Here is a 22,433-nt window from a genome sequence, read left to right as displayed (position 1 = left end):
GCTCCCTCCTGCCCCAGACCTGATCCCAATGTCCCAAAATCCTTCCCCCACTGCACAGTCAGCCAAGCACTCATCTGCTTTATCCTCCTATTTCTACACTCAGGGGTACGAGAGTGACTGGAGCTACCTACTTTTGAGGTGGGCCGTCAGCCAGCTCCGTTGGCTGGATGGCTGGTTCGGGAGGCAGAGCTGATGCTGACAGCATGGGTTCAATTCGCACACCGGCTGAGGTTATCCCTGAAGGTCCCACCTTCTCAACCTTGCCCCTCGCCTGAGGTGAGGTGATCCTCAAGTTTAACCATCACCAGTCAGCTCTCCCCCTCAGTCTCTGGCACTAGGGCAACTTCACCTCTGAGGTCCTATTTGCTCATTCCTAAACTCTGCAGGGCCACCTCCGTCATGTCATAGACTAGTGGGCTGAATGGCCTGTTTCAGTAGGTTCCCTTCCAGTCTAAGGGAGACAGAGGGGAACATATTAATCTCCAAACGTTGATAAGTGGAGTATGTGACACACACACAAACTGAGAAACGCGTGCACAACTCGCTTATTGAGTGGACCCAGCTTACAATCTCTCTCCTTGCTGGAAAGCCTGACCGCGATCTCTGTACAACATTACTGAGCCTGGCTAACGAGGGAAATCCTGTCAGTGGCTCAGTGAAAGACATTGTAAAGCTTTGATAGAGAAACACAAAGCGAAAGATTCTCTCCCTCGACTTGTCGAGAATCTCTCGGCTCAATCGCCCCACACAACAGACTAATAAGGCGAGGCAGCGATGACATCAGCTAGTTTGTGTGGTCCAGGGTTAACCTTTGACCCATTTACGGATGAATTTACATAAAACATTATTTTAGCACAACATAGGAATGGTCACGGTGAATTAGCGTGCTGGAGAGCTGGAAAGAAATCAAGGCCATACAACACTGTGCAGGGAACAAGCCCTCAGGCAGTATTCTATAGTCAGAAACATTCTCTCACATCCTCAAGTCAGGCAGCGAGAAGCAAATACTGTTTGTGGTTATGTTAATGAGAGCTATTGGTTTTGCCTGGTTCAGAGTGGGACACTGTTTTCAGCCTTCGTTCTTCTCCAGGGAGGGGGCTGGTTATTTGAGAAGGAGAAAGGGGAAGGCCCCACAAGCAGAGTCCAGATCAATAGGTGTTTCTACAGCTCCAGGAAGAAGATAAATGTCACTCACTGTGACTGCAGTAATTTCCAACATTGATAAGTCACTCACTGTACTTGCATATTTACAGACCTTATTGGAAATACAAAAGGTAATGATTGATCAGAGAAGCTGTACAGAGGCCTTGTCTCCACAAGTGTTCTTCCTCAGAGAGGACTCCACCCTCTGGGGTGATTAACCCCCTCATCTTCAGTTAGTCCCTCAAACCAGGTAACCTTCTTCTGCTGTGTTGTGCTTGAGGGGACAAGCACCCCCAAGTCACCACATCCTTCCCCCTCAAACTCCTTTATATCATCTTCAATAACTAATGTTGTGAAGTTGAGTTTATAAAGATGTAAAGAATGTAAAATACTAGAGTGGAAACAACAGCGTTTAAAAACTGATTGTGTCAATTCCTTTAAAAGCTGGGTTTTGTTCAAGGCTGAGATGTTTATAGTGCAGAGTACACACAGGGTCTAAGTTGCAACATTTGCTTCAGAGACCAAACAACATGGTTGCCTTGGTAACCGGCTCTGCAGGTTTTTGCGTTTTGTTAGCCTATGAGTTTAAAGAAAACACTCAGCTAAAGGGAACCTATCAGATTTAAATTTGCTGTTGTTATCAATCTCAGGACAATCCGAGTATCGGAATGTTAATAGATCGTTGGGATTATAAAAAGGAACTCAACTGCCTTCACTTCAGTTCCACCAAGGGTTGAGCCAGGAGTTCAACCAGAAGTCTAGCTGCAGCAGTTAAGGGCAGCTAGAGGGACTGCAGCAGTTTGTTCTTAACTCTGCCAGCTTCAGACAGGTCGTAGGATAACTCACCCTCTAATCAGCGAAAAGTACAAAATCAAACAGGGCTTACAGACAGCGGACAACTGAAGAACTTCAAAACTTCTGAATGCTATCAGATCTGGTTGTATAATTTCTTTGAAAGTGACTAAAATTCTGTTATTACTCTTTTGGTAATGAATGTTCCTTGCATTACTCGATCAGCATTTCAGTCAAACTGTACTTTATTTAATGTGTTACTCGTTTAGTTAAAGTTCCTGGTTATTTAAGTAAAATACCTTATTACTTATTCACTTAAAGTGAGTGTCAGGCCTCGATATTAATGAACCTCTAAACGTTAATTAAGAACAGCTAACGCCTTCCCAAATAATTGTAGCAGATTACGCTGCGAGGTAAAGGGGATTAACCTCTGTGTCGTGACATTAAGTCATTCAGTCCTAAATACCAAAAAAGCTTGATGTGCGTGAGCTGGACAATTATAAATCTTTTGGGGGGGGTTTATTTGTTTCTTGTAGAACGGCATAGTTCTGCTCTCCTTCCACATGATCGCCATTAACAGGATTGGCAATAACTGGTATCTCTTCTGACACGGGTGATTCATCAGTATTTCCTTCCGTGGAAACGTCAGTTATGTCTCTAACAGATCGATCAGGTATATCACTGCTTACAGCTTCGAAAACATTCCCTGAGGGCCACACTGACTGTTGTTGCTCCTCTGCGCTCCGCAAGTGGTTCTATCGTTCTAGAAAGTCAGCGTTCACAGAGAGGAGATGAAATGAAAATTGAATCTTCTCAAATGTTATTAAGGAGCTCAAAGCTCAGCTAATCTCAGGCCTTTAAGCCTTTCCATCCATCTTTATGAATTTAAATATGTGGTTCATCCTCTTAAAGTTAATGAAACCCAAGAAAAACCAGTCAATCACCTGCCATTTTAAAGTTTTTAATTATTTGATTATCAAATTTCTTTCTTGAAAGAAGAATTACTGCAGGAACTTTAGGCTGTTTTAAATACCGTCTCCTGTTGTATTTTTGGGGTTTGTACAATGATTTCCAGTTTTTGTGTTAGTTACTCTGTTCCTTGGTTAATGCTCACTCCCCACAGATCCTGTGTCTTCTAACATCCAGACTCTGCCTTTTATTCAGCCAAGGCCCAGCCGGGGGCCACTCTGAGATGCTCAGCTGACACACTCCAGTGCAGTACTGAGGGGGTGCTGCATTGCTGGAGGTGCTGTTTTTTTTGCAAGTTGTTATCCTGGAGCCCCACCTTCACTCTCGGGTGGACCTGGTGACTTCATTCTAAAGAAACTCTTGGCAATTCTGCCCAGCATCCTTGCCAATAGCCATCCCTCTATCACCATCAGTAAATCCAGCAGCTCATCTGGCCGTTATCACATTGTTGCTGTGGGACAAAGCACTTTGCAACGTCCCAACACAACAATACCAAAACATTGACTGTATTCAAGAGGCGGCTGGATTTCGCACTTGGGGCGAATGGGATCAAAGGTTTATGGGGAGAAAACAGGATTAGGCTGTTGAGTTGGACAATCAGCCATGATCATAATGAATGGCGGAGCAGACTCGAAGGAGCAAATGGCCTCCTCCTGCGAATGGCAAGGGAAAGCTCCCAAAGAGTGAGCCCCTCCCCCTCCTTTCCATTCTTGGTGCGAAATCAGACTTCCCGTCCGCCTGCCACATCAAACAGTTTCTAGCTGGAGTGACTACTATTGTATTGAGAAGATGTCTAATCAACCCTTATTAGTTCATTCAAATCTGGCAGATGGGCCACCGATTTTGGCACCCACCCACCACCCGTGTTATGGGGATGAGCTCAGGAGTGGGCAAAAGGTGGTATATGCCCCCCAAAGCCCTGGGAAACAGGCCCACTGGGAGAGGGTGAACTTTAGTCTTTCTTTCTTCCTCCATTAGCTTAATAAACAGTTCTCTGACCCGTGGATTCAAGATCTAGGACTGAAACCTCAGATTCTTAGTCATGAATCCTCTTCTCTTTATACAAGGTTCATTAGCATTCTGTAAAACAGGAGATAATTTCAGTGAAATAACTGGTTTATTTATATAACTTCAGTGAATGGACAATGTGCAATTTTCAGAGTGAGAACAGTTCATTTCTCTCGGTTACGGAAATAAATAATGGTGCTACTCACTGACTGAATATTATCTGGAACGATATTGACCCAGAGTTTGAAAGTACAGTGAGGGTTAAGTTGGGTAGCCTCCGAAGACAGGCGAGGTTATTATGATATGAGATTAACCCATTCAGGTGTAGACCAGGCAGCATTTCAACTTGGGAGTCTCTTGCTCAATATACTGGTTTTTATTTACAAGCAATCTGCACTCTCCGCACTGTCCATTGGCTACCTGCAGTGCAGGAGGTCCAGTATCATTAATTTGTATTATTTAAAGCTAGCTCACACCTCTGAAAGGGAAGCTACATTGCGATTGGTAAAGGTGCTGGGAGTCATTCTGGAGTTGAATCTGACCTCAGAAAGAGGGCAGAATGGTTAAATTGGGTGCGGATACCCTGGTTTTGCGATGCCGCAGTGGAGGTCTTGGTTGAGGAATTGCAAAGAAGGGTAGATATCCTGAATCTCCCCATTCGCACATCATCCATTCACCTGTGTTGTACAAATAAACATTGACTAAGTTGAAATTATCCCTTGTCTCATAAAATGCTACTTTAATTAGCCATGTGAGGGCAGCATGCTGGCACAGTGATTAGCACTGCTGCTTCACAGTGCCAGGGACCTGGGTTCAATTCCAGCCTCGGGTGACTGACTAGTGTTTGCACATTCTCCCCATTTCTGCGTGGGTTTCCTCCGGGTGCTCCAGTTTCCTCCCACACTCCAATGATGTGCGGGCTAGGTGGATTAGCCATGGTAAATGCAAAGGGTTACAGGGATAGGGCCTGGGTAGGTTGCTCTTTCGGAGGATCGGTGCAGACTCGATGGGCCGAATGGCCTCTTTCTGTAGGGATTCTATGGTATAAAGACAGGAGGATTCATGGCTTGAATATATTTCAGTGGTAGGTCTATTATCCAAGGGTCACAGGATTGATTAACCAACTGAGAAATAAAAGGCCAACGCTTATATTGAACCTTTCCTGGCATCAGGTAGCCATGAAGGCCAATGCCAGGACTGTGGTCGCCAAGGCTTGGATGCAGTGCCACAAGAAGGTTAATGACCTCACCCAAGTAGTTAAGGTTAGTTAATGCACGTGCAAATTCTATACCCTCTCAATAGTCTCACACACATTGCTCCCCTCACCCGCAACCACTCACTGTACCAATCAGGGCTCACAACTAAATTCATATGCTTTTCCCCACCCTCACAATTGGCACTGTCACAAGTCCACAGAAACCCTACAGAGCAGAAGGAAGCCATTCAGCCCATCACCAACAACAATCCCACCCAGGCCCGAACCCTGTAACCCTATATATTTACCCTGTTAATCCCTCTAATCTACACATTCCAGAACACTATGGGTCAATTTAGCATGGCCAATGCACCTAACTTGTATATCTCTGGGCTGTGGGAGGAAACCGGAGCACCCGGAGGAAACCTACAGAGACATGGGGAGAAAGTGCAGACTCCACATAATCAGGAGCCCGAGGCCGGAATCGAACCTGGGTCCCTGGTGCTGTGAGGCAGCAGTGCTAACCACTGTGCCACAGTGCCGCCTATCATCTCACACCTACATCTCACGGTTTGTACACACTGCCAGCTATTCAATCAGGACAGTCACATTACTCAAACGCACTGCACGGCGCACACATTGACCCTCTCCCTTGTAGGACAAGGCGGCAGTAGCAGCTAACTGGAGGAGCTTGGGGGGCGGGGGGGGTGACTGCATCTTCAAACCCTCATGAAGGAGGTGATGCTGGCTGGGGTAATGCTCTGGGAACCCCGGTTCAAATTCCAAGATAATGAAATGTGAATCTGGAATTAAAACGATCACCATGAAGCCATTGTCGTAAAGACCCACCTCATTCACTAACTTTCTTTAAAGGAATCTGCCTTCCTTACCTGGTCTGGCCTACATGTGACTCCAAATCCACAGCAATGTGGTTGACCCTTTAAACACCCTCTGACATGCACTCAGTTGGAGGGCATTTAGGGATGGGTAATAAATGCTGGCCCAGTCAGTGACACCCACATCCCATGAATGAATAGAAGAAAAATATTAGGAGCAGGAGAAGGCCACTCGGCCCCCCCGAACTTGCTCTGTCATCCTATGAGATCATGGCTTCTCCACATTCCTGCTCCTACCGCCTATTACCTTTCACCTCGTTATTTATCAAGGATCTATCTGACTCTGCCTCCATCACCTTTTGAGGAACAGAATTCCAAAGACTCACAATGCCTGAGGGAAATGTTATTCCTCATCTGTCTTAAAATGGCTGACCCCCTTATTGTTAAACAGTGACCCCTGGTTCTAGTTTGAGAAAACATCCTCTCCACATCACGCTGCCAAGTCACCTCAGGGTCTTACGTATTTCAATCGAGTTCCCTCTTACTCTTCTAAACTCCAGTGGATACAAGCACAGCTTGTCCAGCTTTTCCTCGGAAAACAATCCATTGATTCCAGGTATTAGTCTGGTAAAGCTTCTCTGAACTGCTTCCAATGCATTTTCCCTTAAATAGGTGACCGATGCTGCACACAGCACTGCACAAACTGCAGATGACGTAGGCAAGCATTTCCTGATGCCCATTCGCACCTCATCGCCACCTTTTCCCTACCCCTTTCTCACTTCAAGACCCAAGAAGGTTCCCAGGCAGTGGAGGAAGCAGCAAGACAACGGTGGTGAAGATAGACCACAGTAAGAAGTCTCACAACACCGGGTTAGAGTCCAACAACTTTAACCTGATGTTGTGAGGCTTCTTATTGTCTTTACCCCAGTCCAATGCCGGCATCTCCACATCATGACTCCCAAAGATAGACCATCCAGCAGTCCAAAAGTGACTCTGCACGTGTTTAAGAGGATAGCACCGAGTCAGGACAGGCACCCAGGCTGAGGCAGGTTTGCTGCAGTCAATGGGATAAAGGAAAGGAAAAAAATAAAGGCTTACATTTATATAGCACTATTCAGGACCACTGGACATCTCAAAGTGCCAATGAATACTGATGAAGTGTAGTCGCTGTTGCAACATGTATTGTTGGAATCACTCTGATCCGGTCTGACCATCCAGCCAGATGCAAGTCACCTAGATTGCTGTGGCAACATGCACTTTTACATGTATGTTGGAGCCTGGAGCTGGAGGTGGTAATAGTGGAGGCTCCAGTTTTCTTTCCTGCACATGGCTGACCAGGAACCACTCTCACTTTTACCAGCTGCCATTGGCATGTGTTGCTTTGGTACTCAACCTATTTGGCCACATTATGAACACACCTTCCTTGGCTGTATAGGGCATTGGTGAGGCCGCAGCTGGAGTACTGTGTGCAGTTTTGGGCGCCGCACCTGCGCAAAGATATTTTGGCCTGGGAGGGAGTGCAGAGGAGGTTTACTAGGCTGATACCGGAGTTGAGGGGGTTGAGCTATGAGGAGAGGCTGAATAAACTGGGCTTGTACTCGTTAGAGTTTAGAAGAATGAGGGGAGATCTCATTGAGACGTATAAGATGATGAATGGGATGGATAGGATAGAGGTGGAGAGACTCTTCCCGCTCAAAAAAGACAGTAGGACTAGGGGGCACAGCCTCAAGATAAAAGGGGGGCGGTTTAGAACGGAGTTGAGGAGGAACTTCTTCACTCAAAGGGTGGTGAATCTCTGGAATTCTCTGCCCGTTGAAGTGGTGGAGGCTGCCTTGCTAAATATTTTTAAGACGCGGGTTGATGGGTTTTTGATAAGAGAGGGGATTAAGGGTTATGGGGAGAAAGCGGGAAAGTGGAACTGAGCAGCGACAGATCAGCCATGATCTTATTGAATGGCGGGGCAGGCTCGAAGGGCTAGATGGCCTACTCCTGCTCCTATTTCTTATGTTCTTATGTTCTTATGTTCTGTGAGGTCCTGGAGTGGGACTTAAACCCAGAGCTTCTGACTCAGAAGCAGGACAATACCTGTGCACTACAAGATCTCCTCATAAGCCTTCTATACAATACATTTCACATCTGGAGTTGCTTCCAGCCCTCTGATAGATGAGTGATAACATTCTTTTTTCTTTCTAACCCACTGTCAGTGAGACACTGTTCTACTCACTGTACCTACAAGGAACTCTGGTGTTCTCACTGCCTTCTGAGGTACAACACAATGATTGGGGAGGATGGCTGGGTGAGAGGGGAGTTGGAGTGAATCTCAACCTTTCAGCTCTAAGTTCAGTTAGAATTATAGAATCCTTACAGTGCAGAAGGAGGCCATTCGGCCCATTGAGACTGCACCAACAACAATCCCACCCAAGTATTTACCTTGCTAGTCCCTCCAAGGGGCAATTCAGCATGGCCAATCAATCCAACCCACACATCTTTGGACTGTGGGGGAGAAACAGGAGCATCCGGAGGAAACCCATGCAGACGTGGGGAGGACATACATACCCCACACAGACAGTGACTTGAGGCCGGAATTGAACCCGGGTCCCTGGCGTTGTGAGGCAGCAGCCCTACCCGCTGTGCCACCTTGCTGCCCCCATGTGCCCCTCCCCTGCACAGTTACAAAGTCAGACACGTATCATTGCACCACGTGCTAACTATTCACATCAAGATGTCAGAGGTCATGTTTGAGGGAACCTTACCCTCTGCCAGTTCTAAGCAGACCATGACTGCCCACATGCCTTATGGAGGTGTGCGTTTGCACAATATCATCACGTGTTTCATCTTGTGTCACAAACACCATTAACCAGTGTCCATGATCATGGCACCTCCTGCTGTCCTTTTGTTAAATATAAATCAACCCAGAGACACAGATGTTTCAGTTTATTGATTATTTTACCCTGTTCATTTCAGAATTGTGTTTTAAAGGAAGGTGCATTGAAATAGGTTAATAAAAGGGACTAGAATGGTCGTTAAAATATTAATAGACAAGGTTTAGATTTTACTTCCTTCAAAGACTGTAAATGAGAAGCAATTAGCTCATCTGGGTTGGTAGTCAACGCTTACATCATACCTCTGTTCTGTTGTTAATCTCCATCCTGGAAGTTTAGCAAGAATGTTTAGCAAATGTGATGTTCTTCCGAATAAACGACACTCATAAAAATGTTAATTCCTATTGTAAATAGTCGATAAGAGGGAGGCGTCGGGAAGTTCTGTCACAGTCTGATAAACCCACACTGCTTTCAGAAGCTGTTGAGTTGGTGTTTCCTCTTGAGCCTCCTGCTTGTTGCTGCTCATTTCCCTGGATCTGACTGATGTGCAGCACACCATACATCACTCCCTGCTGTCCCAGTCACACTGGGGAACCGCCTTCCTCTGTCCTTCTGTCAGGGAGATGGCTTGTTCCGGCAGGAAGATCTCTTGATAGCTGTGCTCTACTCAGGAACACGATTGCCTATGTGGGGGTCAGGGGGTGTGGACGCCTGCGTCGTCAGCCTTTACCACCAAACAAACCTGTTGGACTTTAACCTGGTGTTGTGAGACTTCTTAGTGTGTTTACCCCAGTCCAACACCGGCATCTCCACATCTTCACATCTTCAGCCTGGACCAGGAGAAGGCCTTTGGCAGAATACCGCACACCTACATGATGGCAGTGCTCCCCAGAATGGAGTTTGGGGCGGGGGGAATCCACAATTGGATCCGACTGCTGTGCACACGGTTTCACTCAGTGCGTGTGAATCGGAAAGCATTCTAATTAGACCTGAGTCAGGCAGGGCCACTCTCTCCTGTTCTGTCGTGTGCTGTGTTTGCCGAGTCCGGCAGGAAGGATTCGGACATTAGAGGAATGATGATCCCAGGCAGTGGAGGCACTCAGGACCCTCTGTACATGGACAATGTCACCACTTTCCGTTTGGACCCGCTGTCAGCCCACAGGCTGATCAACATCTACAACCCATTTGACCTGGCCTCAGGAGCCAAGGTAAATCGCGGCAAGAGCGAGGCCATGTTCTTTGGGAACTGGGCTGACTGATCGCTTGTCCCCTTCACCATGGGAGCCGTACAGTACGAGCAGCTCCTATACTATTCACCTTCATTATGGCTGTAAGGTCCTAACATCGACCTTCCCCCATTGTGTGTCTGCACTTTAGTGCGTCCCTCAGCACGTAGTCCTGGGCTTTGGAATTCAGATCAGACGGCCTGAGGGTATGGGGAGAGACCAGGGCATTCATTAGAAACTGGAGGGACAGAGTCGGTAAAATGAACCAAAAACTGGACACGTGGGAGTGATGCTTCCTCTCTATTGAAGGTAAAAACCTGGTCACCAGGTATGAGGCACTCTGAGTGCGGCTGTACATGGTGCAGGTCAGGCCCATTCCTGCACCGTGGGAATCAACCGAGTCGTTTTCCCCTTCCCTTGGAGGTTGAAAATGGACTGCATTCACACGGACGTGATGTACAAACTACTAGATAAAGGGGGTAAAGATGAGACCAAGTTCGCCCTAATCTTAATGGCCATCTTGTGTGTGGCTGCATCAAGCTCTGCGTACATTCTCGGTACGCAAACACCAAGTGTCACTGTGTCCTGAGATTCTACCTGCCCCGAGACTCACCACATTGCCACGGAACGCTCAAAGTAGTTGGTTTGTGATGTATCATCTGTCCCATAATATGAAAATATTATGCAAAAAGGAAGGCCAGCAGGCAGTGGTCCGAGCGTAATGTCCTCGAGCCCTGTGTGAAAAGGAGATGGTGGATCCTATCGGATGGTTCCCTGGGCAGAATGTCAGACTCATAGAATATAGAACACTACAGCACAAACAGGCCCTTCGGCCCACAAGTTGCACCAATCATATCCATACCTACCAGTCCTATCTAAAACTCTCATTAAATCCCATGTACTCATCCAGAAGTCTCTTAAAAGACCCCAACGAGTTCGCCTCTACCACCACCAACGGCAGCCAATTCCACTCACTCACCACCCTCTGAGTGAGAACCTTACCCCTGACATCTGGCAGATTGCCTCATCTCCAGAACGGACAAACAAGCACCTAGTGTGGCTGATGGTGAGAAGCTCCCTACCCATCAAATACTACCTACACGCCCGGAGTCTCACCTCTTCCGCACGTTGCCTGTGGTGGGGAAGAGGCTGCTGTCCACCTCCTTGTGGAATGTGCCTTTACAAAAATGGTCTGAAGTGAGATGCAATGATATTTGTCGAGATTCATCCTGGGCAGCGCCATGACACAGGTTGTGCTCTAGGGGCTGTTCCCGGGGACGGGGACTCTGTGCCCTACGGGCCGTTCCCGGGGACGGGGACTCTGTGCCCTACGGGCTGTTCCCGGGGACGGGGACTCTGTGCCCTACGGGCTGTTCCCGGGGACACACCGAGACAAACATCAGCTGTTACTGGAGGATCATCATCTCGGTCAAAGATGCTCTTAGGTCTGCCCCGAAAATGACTGATTTTCCAGTGCAAGGAGTTGTCCCTGACTGAGTGTTACTGGCTGGCACATTTGGAAGTGGAGGACTATGTGCTGAGGGTCACACTAAAGCGCAGAGACACAATGGGAGATGGTCGCTATTAGACCTTTCAGCCAGAATAGTATAGAACATTCTCAGGCTGTACAACTTGCTTTGAATGTGTACAGTGAATATGACACAATTCAAAGTGTATTGAAGTAGCTCAGAGTGTAACTTGATCAATGTGGACAAGTTAAATACCATTACACCAGCTGTAATGACCATTTTGAAATGTCAGTAATGTTTCTTTGAAGCAGTGCAGAGTGGAACACGATGTATATTGAAAGCCTTGATGTAACTGTGCTTAATGTGATGGCCATTTTGAAATGTCCGTAATGTTCTCTCAGATACTTTGAGTATAAAGTATATTTCCCAGAAGGGTAAATGCTCACTAAAATACCAAAATATCAAACTGACAGGTGGCATTAAACAATCACAGTGAGAAACAGCATTTTTTTTTAATATAGATGTCGAGTTATTCTTTCACCAAAGACTTTAACAGAACCAAAACATCTCACTTTGGGAAAGACTGCATAAAACAGTCAATGTGTAAAAGCAGGAATATGAATACAAAGGTTGCCGAGAGTCTGGCTTTGTGGCTGGTTTATAATTCTGGAATATGAAAATCTAATTTTCTCTCGAGTTAAAAAGGCAGCTTAACAACTGATTGGCTCAACATTCTCTCTCTTCAGCTACTGTGCCCTTAGTGGGCCAACTGTGAACTTCTGTGTTGGTCCATTGTTAGGTTTGGCAGGATACTGCATGGATTGCTATTGCTTCCTGCTGAAGGCATATTGCAAGGATTTACAAGTTGATAACTAAGCTATGTTATAAATGCATCTTCCCTAGCCTCCCGCTCCTGAGGTGGAACTGCAATGATGTGGAGATGCTGGCGTTGGCACCTGGCAACCAACGCTGGCATCTCCACATCATGACTACCATCGACACGGCAAACTGCCGGCTCCAAGTGGAGAAGATCTCCAAGAAGATCGCACATGTGGATCTGCAACCCAGAGTATGTGGCTCTGAGGCAGAGATGCTGCCCCACTGCACCACAAGACCTGCTGGACTCAACTTTACTCGAGGAATAAAGACATTTCTGACTGTCACGTCAACATCTACCATCAAAAATCAGTTTCCTAACTTACATTCAAGATTCCTAGCAACAGTATAACTGTCGCCTCTTTGGTTTAAGCTCAGTTAGACAGTGTAGTAACTATGATGGGTAGAAGCTGTCATAATCTTCTTTACGTGCAGAATCAACACTGATGTTCTCTCTTATTTCACCTGAGAGCTTTCCAAACTTTTTACCTTCAAAACATTTCCATTCTTACCACAAAGAATAATTTTGGATAATTAAGTTGTACAAAATAAATGCCCCTGTCATTTTGTTGCAATCAATTTCATCATCTCATCCACCCCTCCAATGTGTCCTTCCCGTGCCCCCTCCCTGTCTCTCCTCCCATGCCCTCTCATTGCCTCTCCTCCCAAGCCCCCTCCCTGTCTCTCCTCCCATGCCCTCTCATTGCCTCTCCTCCCATGCCCCCTCTTATGTCTCCTTGCCTATGCCCTCCTCCCATGCCCCCTTCATATCCCCATGCCCTCCTCCCATGCCCCCTCCATGCCTTTCATCCCATGCCCCCTCTTATGTCTCCTTGCCTATGCCCTCCTCCCATGCCCCCCCTCATGTCCCCCATGCTATTCTCCCATGCCCCCCCACTCATGCTATCCCCTCCAGACCATGCCATCCTAACTGCATGACATTCATCCTTCCCATGTCATCCCGGCCATGCCCGTCCCACTGTTGCTTTATGAACAAACAATTGAGAAACAGGAGGAGGCCATTTGGCCCCTCAAATTTGTTCTACCATTCAATAAAATCATGGCCAGTCTAGTTTGGTCTCCATGCCACTATCTTGCCTATCCCAAATACCCTTGGATTCCCTTGTTAGCCCAGAATCTATCTACTCCATCCTCACAAATATTCAAAGATCCTGCCTCCACCACTCTCCGGAGAACAGAGTTCCTCAGACCCACGAGAGAAACATATTCACCTCACCTCCATCTCAAACTGTGTTCCCCAATTCTGGTCTCTCCCACAAAGGGGAAACATTCAGCATCCTTCCTTTTAAATCGCCACAGGATGTTATATGTTCAACATCCCTCTCATCAATCCCATCCCTCACAGAAATAATCTCTCCGGCCAAATCAGTTGGGTTCTCTTTAACTTCCACCTTACCCTCCATTAAACACCCACCCCACTGTTGTCACCCACACCACCCGTCATCAGTGTGCCACACACTCCTGTCCTCTGCATCCTGCACAGGCCCTTGTATGTGTCAGGCCTGGCAGCCAAATAAACCTGCCCACCCAACAGACGCACTCCTTGAGCTGACTGACCAAAACGCTCAACAGTCAAGAACTGAGCATTATTATAGATTACCGCACACATTAAAACAAAGGAATCTCACCCCCATCTAAATCTCACACACTGTGCTGTATAAAAAAAAGGTACTTGGTGTTCTGTATGTTATACGTCACATGAATAACCAACTAAATATAATAAGGGCGTAGTGTTTGAGTTTGTGTTTTTAGAACGATCGGCAAACCAACAATGATTGTCAATGTTCCCACGGGTTCACAGTGTCAAACCCTGAGAGGAATTTGTCTCTGCTCTTCAAATGCCTGCTGGTTTGTTACTATTTACACATAACCGCACACTTTGCACTGAATCCAAACAGCATTTCTTTTACTTCTCCGCTGCCTTCAAGTTGGTGTTTCCATCTCTCTGTCAGAGATCCTGCTTCCGTCTGCTCTCTCTCTCTTTTCCTCTCATCCACCAGTTGTGACTCAGTTGGTCAAACTCTCGGTTCTGAATCAGGTGAGCCCTGTCCCAGAGACTGCTGCGTGTAATCTAGGCTAACCTAACATTGCAGTGACGAGCGCTGCAGCGTTATTAGAGATGCCCTCGTTTGTCTGAAGGGGGGGGGGGCGGTGAACTGAGGCCCCATGTGCCCTCTCAACTGGGCAGGAAAGAAGCCACATCCCCTTCCTGCAGCAGACTTATTCCCAATATCCTCACCAGGAGGATTATTTATCTTTCAACAGACATCAGGAAATAAAACGACAGATTATCTGTGTGTGTGTGTGTGTGTGTGTGTGTGGGGGGGGGGGGGGGGCCTTGCTGATTGTAAGATAGCTGTCACATTCCTGAGTGATTCAAGAATATTTCATTGACTATAAAGAATAATCCAAGGTTGTGAAAGGTGCTATATAAATGCAACACTTTCTTAGTCAATTGAATCTTCTTGTTTGATGGTGGTATGGGGTGCGACAGATTGTTACTCGGGTGGAGTGATCGGGCCTGGGCCGCAGACCAGCAGGGGCAGTCGGTGCCAGCTATCCCACCGTAGGAAGGGACCAATTGGAGCTGCGACCGCAGGTCGATGGTCAGGGGAAGAGGATCCTGAGCCAGTGACATGTGCTCACAGAGGGAGCGACCCAGACAGTAAGGTGGGTGTCTGGGTGCAGAGGCACTGGGTGCATCCCACAGGCCCAGAAGGTAGGGAGAATAATAAGGCAGGAGGAACTATGGCCAGGTGAATGGATCAATAAGGCATCAATATTACAAATACAGATACCTTATGGCATTAAATAAACACACAGAAATGGCATGACAAATAAATAGTGTCACAAAAAGTAAGCACAACGAGGAATCTCAAAGCTTTTAGCATACTTTAGTGTAATGCCTGTGGCACAGCTATTAATAAGCTAATGGAATCTTTATTTATAATCTCTTTAGCCTTTATGTAATTATTTCTCTCATCTTCGATTCTAACTCTCTTCTGATCTTGCACCGCTCGCTGGCTTCCTATTTCATCCTCCATTCTACTTTCTCTTTCTCTTCATTACATCTCTTCTCTCGCTTTGGCTGAATGACCGGTGAATAGAGGAGGGAGCTGCTGGTGGAAGGGCCAACTACACTGGGAGAGAGAGTCTGGCCAAGGCAGCTGGCCAGCAAGGCATGCTGGGTGCCAGGTTGTCAATGGTCAGTATCCCAGGCGGTGGGATTGAGCAGGTGACAGATTGTGAATGGGGACAATAATTTGGCCAGAATCACAAGTTCGGTATTTTGAGTCGAGCATGCTGGCGTATTCACGGAATGTACAGAATCACTACTGTGCAGAAGGAGGCCATTTGGCCATGCCGTCATCACTGACTCTCCAAATGAGCATCTTACCCAAGGCCCACCTCTATCCCCATAACCCCACACAATTACCATGGCCGATCCACCTAATCCACTGTCCCATGCAGATACGGGGAGAACATGCAGACTCCACACAGACAGTGACCCAAGGCCAGGATGGAACTCAAGTCCTTGGTGCTGTGAAGTAGCTGTGCTAACCACTCTGCCCCCGTGCCAACCCCAGTAAGGGCTACAAGCCAGAATAGTGAAAACACTGCAAAACAGGTGACAGACACAATTGGAAAATATCAAATGAGTTTAAAATGAATGGGTAGATGTGGCACTCCAGCATGTTGAAGATGGTGTGAGTGTCAAGTCACAGCCCAGTGTATAATTCCACAATTAATCCCTGGGTTCTGTTCATAATACAAAGTGCAATTACAAGGAACATCTCTCCTCCATTCTCAATGCAGGATATAAATAGTTTTATGAATACAATGCTGCTATGTAATGTATGCTGAGTGTCTGTCAGCATGTAAATATGACCGCCCATCACATTACTCAGAAAGTCAATGCCACATGTGTCTGCTTAAAGTTAAAGAGTGTTTGCTGATTCAGTTTTCCCCTGTTCAATTCTCTATGTTAATCATTTTGCTTTACCTAGAATTTGTTGCATTGTAACAAGCCATTCAGTCTAACATGGTCCATGCTTCACCTGAGCTTTCATCCACTCGAGTTCATCTCATCCCATCTATTTTTCCATCACTCGCTTCTCCTTATATTTCAATTCAATTTCAATTCTAATTTTATCATTCATTTGTAAATTCATAGTGGGTACATTACTCGTTCATTAAACAAAATGAACACACACAAATAATTAACAATGAAAACAAAAAGTTATATCAGCAAAGTAAAATCCTGTGTCTCTGGGATGCAGCCAAAAATGGAGACAAAGAGAGACGGAGAGAAAGAGAGAGACAGGTAGAGAGAAGAGTCGCTGGTTCCAATACCCCCTCCCCTGCTCTCATACTGGTCACCTACCTCAACGACTGGGTTGGCATGGTGGCATAGTGCTTAGCACCGCTGCCTCACAGTGCCAGGGACCCGGGTTCAATTTTGGCCTTGGGTGACTGTCTGTGTGGAGTTTGCGCATTCTTCCCATGTCTGCGTATTCTTCCCATGTCTGCGTGGGTTTCTTCGGGGTGCTCCGAGTTCCTGCACGCTCCAGAGATGTGTAGATTAGATGGGATGTCCATGCTAAATTGGCCCTTCAAGTCCTTAAATGCGTCGGTGAGGGGGATTAGTAGGGTAAGTCCGTTGGACTACAGGAGTAGGGTCTGGATGAGATGCTCTGTCGGAGGGGAGTCAGTGCAGGCTCGATAAGCTGCTTCTGCAATGCAGGGATTTTACGATTCTATACTCCATTTGATAGTGAGTTCCATATTCTCCCCACTCTCTGGGATAGATGTTTTCCCTGAATTCCCAATGGGATTTGTTAGTAACTATCTTATATTTATGACCCTCTGCCACAAGTGGAAACCTGGTCAAATCCTCTCAGAATCTTAAAGCCCTCTCACAGTTCACCCCTCACCTTCGCTTTCCTTGTGAAAGGAGCTTGTCCCACCTTCCATCGCATGTTAGTGCATCCTGCACCTCTGGTTAGCTGGTTAATTGTTGGAAGTGCCAGAAAGATTACCTGGCAATCTATGGCAATAATACAGCGGGATTTATGAGTTAAGTAGCTGACTAAGACAGACTCTCTCCCCAGTGCTTCTGAGTTAAAGCATGATTCAGTGATGACCTGTACAATCTTAGGAAGGTTTCTTCCCAGCCTGTGTGGTGTTAGTTAATCTCAGTCACTGAAACACCGCATAAACTCTTAGTGTCACGGAGCTAGGAAGGGGACAAGGATCAATCAGGATCCCATTCGATAAAAGCAAATTACTGCAGATGCTGGAATCTGAAACTGAAAGAAAAGAATGCTGGAAAATCTCAGCAGGTCTGGCAGCGTCTGTAAGGAGAGAAAAGAGCTCAAGTCAAGATGAGCCTTTGTCAAAGCTTTCCTCTCCTTACAGATGCTACCAGACCTGCTGAGATTTCCCAGCATTTTCTCTTTTGGTGCCACATCCCGTTCCGATTCGTGACCTGTGGGAAAGTGCAGGTGGGCACACACTGGGTGTGAGTGGGATTGAGTTCGGCTGAGGTGTTCCCTGTTGTTTTTTGGAACTCTTTGCTCATGCAGCAAATCTTTGGTTCGGTGGCAGCTGTCTCTGAGTCAGAAAGAAAATAGTTCAGATTCCACACGGGCCAGCCCCAGCCAGTGGAGACTTGAATCATAGAAACCCTACAGTGCAGAAAGAGGCCCTTTGGCCCATTGAGTCTGCACCAAACACAATCCCACCCAGGCCCTACCCCCATATCCCTACATATTATACCCACTAATCCCTCGAACCTACACATCCCAGGACACCAAGGGGCAAGTTCTTAGCATGGCCATGTGGGCGGCACGGTAGCACAGTGGTTAGCACTGCTGCTTCACAGCTCCAGGGGCCTGGGTTCAATTCCCAGCTCAGGTCACTGTCTGTGTGGAGTTTGCACACATTCTCCTCGTGTCTGCGTGGGTCTCGTCCTGGTGCTCCGGTTTCCTCCCACAGTTCAAAGCTGTGCAGGTTAGGTTGGTGGACCAAGCTAAAAAATTTCCCCTTAGTGTCCTGGGACGAGTAGGTTAGAGGGATTAGCAGGTAAATGTGTAGGGATATGGGGATAGGGTCTGGGTGGGATTGCGGTCGGTGCGACTCGATGGGCCTATTTCTGCACTGTAGGGTTTTATGATTCTATGATTCTAACCCGCACATCTTTGGACTGTGGGAGGAAACCAGAGTACCCGGAGGAAACCCACGCAGACACGAGGAGAATGTGCAAACTCCACACAGACAGTGTCCCGAGCCGGGAATTAATATGTTTTTTAAATATTGGACCAGTAGCCAGTGAGGTTCTCACATATGGACAGGACGTCCACTGGCTCAGTATAATCCCCTGTGTCAGGAGAGCTGGGTTCAGTCCCTCCTGCAGCCAGTCCCAGACCACAGCAGTCTCCAGGTATTGAGTTGATGCCCAATGAAGGGTACAGATACCCCCATGGTATCACCCTTGATTGCTTGGGGAAGATAATTCAAGAACAGAATCAATGCAGAAGACAGCAAGAAATCAGCTGACATAGATTTCTTCCCCCATTCGCAATCTGCTATCTTCCTGACAGAGTGATTCAAGAATCTCATTGCATGTGAGGCATGAGTTAGCGGCCAGCCTGGAGTCAGGTCTCAGTTTGATAATGAGTTCCATATTCTCCCCACTCTCTGGGAGAGATGTTTTCCCTGAATTCCCAATGGGATTTGTTAGTAACTATCTTATATTTATGAGCCTCCGCCACAAATGGAAACCTGATCAAATCCTCTTAGAATGGATGGATGGGCAGACTCTTTTCTCGACTGGCTTTCGTGTGTTCCGAAATGGTCAGAATTGGGAGTTGCCTCATCAAAAAGTGAACTCAGAAAATACTTCTAATTTGGTAGGAAACCACAGACCATGTGAGAAGGAAAGGAAGAGTGAGGTGGGTGAACTGGCAAAAATAAAACACCTTGCACAATTCCAGTGCCTGTTAGAGAGAGCTGTCACTTGATATATTATGCGCCAATTATTTCTCCCACACACACTGTGCACAAGCTGTAGTTAAGGAACGTCACAGCGTTTACCAGTTGGAGTGTTTGCATTTCAAGCTGCTATGATGAAGAAGGAATTTTGAGATAGATTCAAAAACATGTTCCTAGTGTCACATTTTAAACTGCCGTTTGCTAAAATTATTATGTGTTTTTCTATCTTGTGACTACTCATTACAGAGCACACCAAGTGCCCACTGCGCACACCCACCCAGCGCCCACTGCGCACACCCACCCAGCGCCCACCCACCTAGTGCCCACTGCGCACACCCACCCAGCGCCCACTGTATAAACCCACTCAGTACCCACTGTGTGCACCCACCCAGTACCCACTGTGTGCACCCACCCAGTACCCACTGTATAAACCCACTCAGTGCCCACTGTATAAACCCACTCAGTGCCCACAGTGTACACCATCCAGTACCCTCTGTGTACACTCACCCAGTACCTATTGTGTTCACCCACCCAGTACCCACTGTATACACTCACCCAGTATCCAACCAGTACACCCATCCAGCCTTCCGCAGTGGCACAGTGGTCAACACTGCTCCTCACAGCGCCTGGGACCTGGGTTTAATTCCCAGCTTGGATCACTGTGCGGAGTTTGCACCTTCTCCCTGTATCTGCATAGGTTTCCTCTGGGTGCTCTGATTTCCTCACACAATCTGAAAGATGCGCTGGTTAGGTGCATTGGCCATGCTAAATTCGCCCTCAGTGTCCCCAAACAGGTGCTGGAGTGTAGCAACTAGGGGATTTTTCTTCACTGCAGTGTTAATGTAAGCCTACTTATGACGCTAATAAATAAATTTAAGCTTTTATTTTGAAAAAAAAGGTACCAGATGGAGTATTAAAACTGACAGCTTTACACTCAGGTCATGTGTAGCAGAAGAACTATTTTTTTCCTCTCCTGGTTTGCAGGCACTGACTCTTACTCAGGGGCTGTTTCTCTGGCTCCAACAACCTGCCCCAGTGATAGCGTGTGACAATGCGCAGCACTCCCTCAGTACCCCGCTGGGGGATTCAATGCTCAAGCCTCTGATGGGGAAGTTAAACCTCTGGCTTTGATGAGACTGCACCTGGAACACTGTGTGTGTGTCTTTATATTTAAGGAGGGTTCACTGGATTGGCCTCCAGAGTGAGCAAGTTGTGCTACGATGAGAGGTTGAGTACATTGGATTTATATTCTCAGGAGCTTAGAAGAAGGGGAGGTGATCTTCATTGGTATATACAAAATTCTGAAGGGGCTCGACATTGAGAGACTGTTTCCCCTGGCTGGGGAATAGAACACGGAGTGGGGTTTGGGGGACACAGTGTCAGGATAAGGACTGAGAGGAGGAGAAATATCTTCACTCAGAGGGTTATGAATCTTTGGAACTGTCAGCCCGAGAGGGAATCCCCCAATGTTGAATATATTTAAGGCTTGGATAAAGTTTCGGTCTCTCAGGGAATCATAGGATATGAGGGCAGGAAGATGGAGTTGAGGTCAAGGTTCAGCCATGATTGTACCAAATGGCGAGCAGGGTGGAAAGGGCTGGATCATAAAGTCATAGAATCCCTGCAGTGCAGAAGGGGGCCATTCAGCCCCTTGAGATTTCACTGACTCTCTGATAGAGAATCTTACCCAGGCCCTCTTGCCTGTTCTACCCTCATAACCCCACACATTGAGCATGACCAATCCACCTAACCTGTACATCTATGGACTGTGGGAGGAAACCAGAGCACCCGGAGGAAACCCACACAGACATGGGAAGAACATGCAAACTCTGCACGGACAATTATCATAGGCTGGAATGGAACCTGGGTCCCTGGTGCTGTGAGGCAGCAATGCCAACCACTGTGCCAATGTGCCCACTCCTGCTTCTTATGTTCCTTTGTGATGTTCTGAGCCAGAGACAGGGGGAACTAACCAGCAGATCCCATACCAATAAATCCCATACCAACCCACACATCTTGACACTGGATAGACCAAACAGATTTTTACGCTTTTAATCCAATTACACCAGATATCAAACTTCAACAAGCTGAACTCCACTGGTCAGCTGAGGGCAGGAGTTATTGTGGCATCTCTCAACTCACAGCAATTGCACCATCAACGTACAAACTCTTAGATGGGAGATCTTATCAAAAAGAAAGCTTCCTAATAAACAAACCTGGCCTCACGCCAAAAGGAACAGAGATATTGCCAACTTGAGACAGTGGAACTGGAAGAACATGACATTTATATTTGTATCCGAAGCAATTGGGGGAAGAGTACTCACCACTCAGCCTCCGGAGTGCTGCATCTCTGCACCTTTCCTCTTCCTCACTGATGGTGAAAAGGCCCCGCAGGCTGGGGGTGGATAGGCAATGCCGAACCGATGCCCTTTTCAGCCTCTTCCCCTGCCTGCCTGCTCCCGTCCCCAGCTGCTGCATGTCAGCGGAGTCAAAGCATCCGATCCAACCTCAGCCCAGCTTCAGCGAGGAGGGAGCCGAGAATTCATTGTAGAAACACAGAGAGAGAAAAACAAACAAACAGATAAAGAGTTGGGAGGAATCAGCGCGGACAATGAGACAGGGAGGGAGCAGATCCTTCCCCAGTCTGTGTGCAACACAAACGTCAGCGCTGCTCTTTAAACATTCAGCCTGTTCAGCCCGTCTGCCAGCACTCTGTCCCAGCCTTCACCTCACTGCCAGCCTGCACCCAGCACCCACCTCCCTGCCAGCCTGCACCCAGCACCCACCTCCCTGCCAGCCTGCACCCAGCACCCACCTCCCTGCCAGCCTGCACCCAGCACCCAGCTCTCACCTCCCTGCCAGCCTGCACCCAGCACCCACCTCACTGCCAGCCTGCACCCAGCACCCACCTCCCTGCCAGCCTGCACCCAGCACCCACCTCACTGCCAGCCTGCACCCAGCACCCACCTCCCTGCCAGCCTGCACCCAGCACTCTGTCCCAGCCTTCACCTCCCTGCCAGCCTGCACCCAGCACCCAGTCCCAGCTCTCACCTCCCTGCCAGCCTGCACCCAGCACCCACCTC

General features: G+C 47.5%; 1 protein-coding gene across 2 annotated transcripts in view; it reads right to left on the bottom strand.

Moving 5' to 3' along the window:
* LOC145357908 (ensconsin-like) overlaps positions 1–21,997 on the bottom strand; it is a 237,341-nt gene extending 215,344 nt beyond the window's left edge. Inside the window, exon 1 of one of the 2 annotated variants that reach the window (XM_080211476.1) lies at positions 21,675–21,997. In XM_080211476.1, the coding sequence (XP_080067602.1) occupies positions 21,675–21,828 (154 nt within the window). In that variant the 5' untranslated portion in view covers positions 21,829–21,997. The remainder of the gene's footprint in view (positions 1–21,674) is intronic. The other variant, XM_080211477.1, reaches the window with a different exon arrangement.
* Between the last annotated feature and the right edge of the window lie 436 nt (positions 21,998–22,433).

This window comes from Carcharhinus amblyrhynchos, chromosome 24 (genome assembly GCF_965287045.1).
Source record: "Carcharhinus amblyrhynchos chromosome 24, sCarAmb.v2.hapA, whole genome shotgun sequence".
NCBI lineage: Eukaryota > Metazoa > Chordata > Chondrichthyes > Carcharhiniformes > Carcharhinidae > Carcharhinus > Carcharhinus amblyrhynchos.
Note: the sequence above shows the minus strand (reverse complement) of the source record. Positions and strands in the feature narration are given on the sequence as shown.